Raw genomic sequence first — 6,412 nt, 5'->3', positions numbered from 1 at the left:
AGGCGCAGCGCTCTCTCGCTCCGACGCGCTGTCTCCCGTCGCAGACGCCACCGTCGCCGCCTCTCTCGTCGGAGACGGGAGCAAAACACAGAGAATCGGGGCTACAAAGCCGGTGGGCAGGTTTGGCTACGCTCAAACCCGGCAGTGCCGCGGTTTAGGCGTCTCCTTCCTTCCCAGCGACTGCACAAAATGGCGGCCGCAGCTGAGTCGGCTCCAACTTAACGCTACGTACGGCGGAGACGATACGTAAACAGCGTCTCGGAATAGCCCGAGGGCTCCGCGGGGAACTACGGGTATTCTTGGAAGCGCTTTACGTCAGTTGCGACGATCGGCGTATTTTGCGGTCTGTACAAGAAAAACAAAGTACGGAGCGAGCGTAGAGTTCTCGCGCCACCTGAACTAGAACGTGGGGTGCGGTGGGAGGAAGCGCCTCTGGTGCGACGTAACATTCTTTGCGTCGTTAGCCGGCCCGCTGTTGCGAAGATGCGCAGTATGCGTAACGCATTCTGTTTAGAGAATAGAGGATTTTGCCTGATTCCGATCTCGGGACAGACCCCGCGGCCGGCTTGTGGCAGTTACTTTGCAGAGACAATAACCGTCCTCCATATTGTTATCAAGTTTCAGGGTCTCCTGGTGCCAGAAGTCGGGAGGGTCTTAAGTTCCCTGGCTGGCCTTCCTACATGGGGCCGGCAGCCCTCTCGCCCCGCAGCCCTCGGCCCGCTGAGAATGGCGGCGGGCCCCGGCGCCATTTCCTTTCCGTTGCCTCTCGCTGTTCTGTCTCCGGCAGCCATGATGGATGCGCCGTGTCCCTTTCTTTCGGGAGTTTATGAGGTGGCGATGTCCGCTCCAGGTTAAAGGGTCCTCAGCCACACTTGGTTCACACCGAGGTGCATTTTCTGAACCATGTATTTTCACCGTCTTTGGCCGAGCTCAGCTGTTGCTAATACAGAAACAAAATGTGCTTGGAGGCCGGGCACGGTGGCTCACGCTTGTAATACCAGCACTTTGGGAGGCCGAGGCGGGAGGATCACCTGAGGTCTGGAGTTCGAGACCAGCCTGGCCAAAATGGCACAACCCTGTCTCTACGAAAAATACAAAAATTAGCAGGGCATGGTGGCGGGCGCCTGTAGTCCCAGATACTTGGGAGGCTGAGGCAGAAGAATCGCTTGAACCCGGGAGTCGGAGGTCGCAGTGAGCCGAGATCCTGCCACTGCACTCCAGCCTGGACGACGGGGCGAGACCATGTCTCAAAAAAAAAAAAAAAAAAATTGGTTGGAGCCCCAGTGGACTCCGTGGGCACTTTGCTGCCGTTAAACGGCGCTCCTCAGAAGGTCCGGAGAAGACCCCAGCACTCTCGGGAGAACAAGGTTTCAGAGTAATGGTCTTTAGATGCATAAAAAGTGAAAGCTAAGGACAAGTGTTTAACCAGGCTAGCCCACATTCTCCGCTCAATTCCTTCCAGACTGGCTTCCCTCTCCTTACCTGCTTCCTGTCCTCTCAAACTGCATTTTAAAGCCCCGCAAGCTTGGCCAAATGGCGTCACACAACTGTTGAGCTGTTAGGGCCCTCGAGACGAGCCCATCTAACGTCTCAATTCAACAGATGGCTAGAAGCGGGGAGATGTGGCCTCTCAGTGTGGGTGCTGAGTGTTTCCCAGATTATTGGGAACATAGCATTAAAAAAGGAGCTTCAAAAAGGCCCTTGAGGCCAGGCAAGGTGGCTCACGCCTGTAATCCCAGCACTTAGGGAGGCCGAGACAGGCAGATCACCTGAAGTCAGGAGTTAGAGACCAGTCTGGCCAACACGGTGAAACCCCGTCTCTACTAAAAATGCAAAAAGTAGCCAGACGTGGTGGCGTATGCCTGTAATCCCAGCTACTCAGGAGGCTGAGGCATGAGAATCGCTTGAAACCGGGAGGCGGAGGTTGCAGCGAGCCAACTGCACTCCAGCCTGGGCGACAGAGCGAGACTCTGTCTCAAAAAACAAAAGCCGTTGAGATGTCAGTTGCCCCGGAAACACAAAGAGACAGTCACGGACTCACTGGTCAAGGGTGGAATGACTAAAAGGCCAGGCACTGTGCCAGGTAGGCACTGGGTCAAAGTGGTGAACAAGTTCCTGCACTCACAGATTTTACACTCTAGGAGGGAGACAAAAAGTGTTTATGTCAAGCAGTTGCTAACTAAAATGAAAGCAAAGAAAAAGGGAAAAGAGAGAATGCATATGTGCATGTGAAGGAGCAGAGTATGCAGGTTACACAGTGTTGCATTGGGGTCTCGGGAGGCCTCCCTGATCCAGTGACATCAAAGCACAGACCTAAAGTGAGGTATCTAGCCTTGCTGACAGAGGAAAGAGCAAGTGCGAAGGCCGTGAGGCCGAGTGTGGCTGAAGTAGGACAAGGAGGAAAGACTGAAGAGGACTGTATCCTGAAGGGCTTGTAGGCGGCTGTAAGGCCTTTGTCTTTTCTTTCCAGTAAGGTGGAAACCTCTGGAAAATTTTAAGCGAAGTGGCATAATAAAAGGACCCCTATGACTGCAGTGTGAATAAATTCAGAGTGAGGGAGGGCAGGAGCAGGCAGATTAAAAAGAGGCAAGTGCAGTCATCCAGGCAAGAGATGATGAGGATTGCGAAGGGTTAATAGGGTCAATAAAAGAACATGACCCAGGGCGGGTGCGGTGGCTCACGCCTGTAATCCCAGCACTTTGGGAGGTCGAGGTGGGTGGATCATGAGGTCAGGAGTTCAAGACCAGCCTGGCCAAGATGGTGAAACCCCATCTAAACTACAAAAATTAGGCAAATGCGGGAGCAAGCACCTGTGATCCCAGCTACACGGGAGGCTGAGGCAGGAGAATTGCTTGAACCCGGGCGGCAGAGGCTGCAGTGAGCCGAGATCGTGACACTGCACTCCAGCCAAAGAAAAAGAAAAAAAAAGAATATGACCCAGGCGAGTCTCAATCACTTTAAGAGGTTCATTTGCCAAGGTTAAGAACGCACTTGGGGAAAAAGAACACAGAACCACAGAAAAAGCAGCGGTCCATGTTTCTTTTCTGAGAAGAGTCTGGGGAACCTCAATTTTTAAAGGGAAGAAAGGAAAAAAAGCAGGTATAGGGAGGGTAGATAAAAGAGGTAAGCAGTTGCATTCTTCCGAGTCTTTTTTGTTGATGTTGTTGATTTCTTTCATCAAGGTGTTTTGTTTGTTTTGTTTGGTTTTGGTTTTTTGAGACAAAATCTTGCTCTGTTGGCCAGACTGGAGTTCAGTAGCATGATCTGGGCTCATTGCAACCTCTGCCTCCCAGGTTCAAGTGATTCTCCTGCCTCAGCCTCCTGAGTACCTGGGTTTACAGGCGCCCACCACCACGCCCGGTTAATTTTTGTATTTTTAGTAGAGATGAGATTTCAGCATGTTGGCCAGGCTGGTCTCAAACTCCCAACCTCAGGTGATCCACCCGCCTCAGCCTCTCAAAGTGCTGGGATTACAGGCTTGAGCCACCACACCTGGCCTTTATCATCAACCTTTATTTTAAGTTCTGGGGTACATGTGTAAGATATGCAGGTTTGTTACACGAGAAAACGTGTCATGGTGGTTTGTTACACAGATCAACCCCTTGCCTAGGTATTAGGCCCAGCATCCATTAGCTATTCTTCCTGATGCTCTCCCTCCCCCAACCCCCAACAGGTTCCCGTGTGTGGTGTTTCCCTGCTCCATGTGTCCATGTATCCTCTTCTGAGTCTTTGATTAGTCTTCACGGATGCTTTCTGCTCATGCTCAGTTAATTTGCATTTTCACATAAGATAAAATAATCATAGAGCAGAGGGCAGCAGTCAGATATGTGTTTGTCTCAGGCGAGCAGAGGGATGACTTTTTAGTTTTGTCCTTTGTCCTGTGCTTGTGATGATAAACCATCCATGTACATTGTCAGGGTGAAATTCCACATAACTGTTTTGGTGTAAAGATCTTGGAGGCCCACAAGGAATTTCTTTGTGGGCAAATTGTGAGAGGCCTATTTAGCTTTTTTTTTTAGAGACAGTCTCACTGTCGCCCAGGCTGCAATGGTGCGATCTCGGTTCACTGCAACTTCCGCCTCCTGGGTTCAAGCAATTCTCCTGCCGCAGCCTTCTGAGTAGCTGGGATTACAAGCACGTGACACAAAGTTAATTTTTATATTTTTAGTAAAGACTGGCTTTTGCCATTACTGACCAGGCTGGTTTCAAACTGCTGACCTCAAGTGATCCACCCACCTTGGCCTCCCAAAATGCTGGGATTACATGGCCACCACACCTGGCCATCATTATATATCACGGTGTAATAATAATAAAAATAGGCCGGGCCTAATAGAAATAGTCTGGCTAACCTGATGAAACCCCATCTGTACTAAAAATACAAGAAAAGTAGCCGGGCGTGGTGACATGCGCCTGTATTCCCAGCTACTCAGGAGGCTGAGGTAGGAGAGCTGCTTGAACCCGGGAGGTGGAGATTGCAGTGAGCTGAGACCACGCCATTGCACTCCAGCCTGGGCGAAACTCCATCTCAAAAATAAATAAATACATAAATAAATTGAATGACTCACAAATCTAGAGATTAAGTGTTAATGCATCTCTTTATTTATTTTTTTTGAGATGGACTCTCTGTCACCCACCGCGCCTGGCGCTGTGTTAATGCATCTTAAAGATCTAAATCAGAAAGGGGGGCTTATAATTGACAAGATGTGCTGGGCATGGTGGCTCACGCCTGTAATCCCAACACTTTGGGAGGCCGAGGCAGGCGGATCACAAGGTCAGGAGATTGAGACCATCCTGGCTAACACAGTGAAACCCCGTCTCTGCTAAAAATACAAAAAATTAGCTGGGCATTGTGGTGTGCGCCTGCAGTCCCAGCTACTTGGGAGGCTGAGGCAGGAGGATGGTGTGAACACGGGAGGTGGAGTTTGCAGTGAGCCAAGATCACACCACGCACTCCAGCCTGGGCGACACAGGGAGACTCTGTTTCAAAAAAAAAAAAAAAAGATGTACATCAGAAGGGGGGCTTATAATTGACAATATGTGACAAATGCTACACCCCACACACAAATGCTTCATATTTATCTTTTGGAATGCACTGGATGATACATCCACCCTGCCCTTTGCTTCAGCAAATGGACCTTTCTAATTAGAAAAATAATTTTGTTTTTTGAGGTGGAGTCTGGCTCTGTCGCCCAGGCTAAAGTGTAGTGGCATGATCTCAGCTCACTGCAACTTCTGCCTCCCAGGTTCAAGCAATTCTCTGCCTCAGATTCCTGAGTAGATGGGATTACAGGTGCCTGCCACCACACCTGGCTAATTTTTTTTTGTATTTTTAGTAGAGACGGGGTTTCACTATCTTGGCCAGGCTGATTTTGAACTCCTGACCTCGTGATCCACCCACCTCAGCCTCCTAAAGTGCTGGGATTACAGGCATGAGCCACCGCATCCGGCCGAAGAAAACATTTTTTTGGTAACAAAAAATTGTTATAATACTCTAGCAGCCTTCTAACTCATGGGGATCCTAGTAGATAAAAGCTCTTTGGCCTGTTAGATATAAATGAATTTAAAGACTGTATCACAGGCTTGGACTGACCAAAGACTAAGGGACCAAGGCCACTTCAGTGGCGGTTTTTCAGTTCTGGAGAAGCCGTAACACTGACCCAAAAGAACTACTGGGTCACTTTGGCCAGAGACCATCGGCTCTGTCGCTTGCAGGGCCCCGTCTCTGAGCATTCACTCATTCTTGTTGGGGCTCAAGCATTAAAGGTCAGACCTGCCAGGACTGTGTGGCTAGGCCTGCTGGTGCTCGGGAGGCCCTGACAGTCTCCTGAATTGCTGCAGGCCCTTGTCTTTGACGTGGACACAAACAGTTCTTTCATCTTTTCAGAAGAACAGATGATTGGGATTCTTGTTTGGCTTTTGACAAACACAAACAGGAAATTCAGCCCTCTTAGGCTGGAGGGGAGGGAGTAGGTATATGCCAAACTGCAGACCAAATTTCATAGTAGCTGAACAAGAGTTTTATTTTTATTTTTAGAGACAAAATCTCACTCTGTCGCCTAGGCTGGATGCAGTGGCGCAATCTTGAATCTCCCCAATTCAAGCAATTATCTTGCCTCAGCCTCCTGAGTAGCTGCAGGCATGCGCCACCATGCCCAGCTAATTTTTGTATTTTTAGGAGAGATAGGGTTTCACTATGTTGGCCAGGCCGGTCTCGGACTCCTGACCTCAAGTGATCCTCCTGCCTCTGCCTCCCAAATTGCTGGGATTACAGGTATGAGCCACCTTGCTTGGCCAAAAAAAATTTTTTTTTCTTTTTTTTTTTTTCTTTCAGCTCTGTCGCCCAGGCTGGAGTGCAGTGGCATGATCTCGGCTCACTGCAACCTCCGCCTCCCAGGTTCAAATGATTCTGCTG

The 6,412-nt window shown here is 49.7% G+C and overlaps 1 protein-coding gene across 2 annotated transcripts in view; it reads right to left on the bottom strand.

Annotated features, from left to right (window-relative positions):
- Window positions 1-1,545, bottom strand: part of DDX17 (DEAD (Asp-Glu-Ala-Asp) box helicase 17) — a 24,676-nt gene extending 23,131 nt beyond the window's left edge. For both annotated transcript variants that reach the window (XM_011978862.1, XM_011978863.1), the window contains exon 1: window positions 1,483-1,545. In XM_011978862.1, the coding sequence (XP_011834252.1) occupies window positions 1,483-1,508 (26 nt within the window). In that variant the 5' untranslated portion in view covers window positions 1,509-1,545. The remainder of the gene's footprint in view (window positions 1-1,482) is intronic.
- Window positions 1,546-6,412: the final 4,867 nt, after the last annotated feature.

The sequence above is a fragment of the Mandrillus leucophaeus genome, unplaced genomic scaffold, assembly GCF_000951045.1.
Source record: "Mandrillus leucophaeus isolate KB7577 unplaced genomic scaffold, Mleu.le_1.0 Scaffold2, whole genome shotgun sequence".
NCBI classification, from domain to species: Eukaryota; Metazoa; Chordata; class Mammalia; order Primates; family Cercopithecidae; genus Mandrillus; species Mandrillus leucophaeus.
The sequence above is the reverse complement of the archived record's forward strand: the minus strand, read 5'-3'. Positions and strand labels throughout refer to the sequence as shown.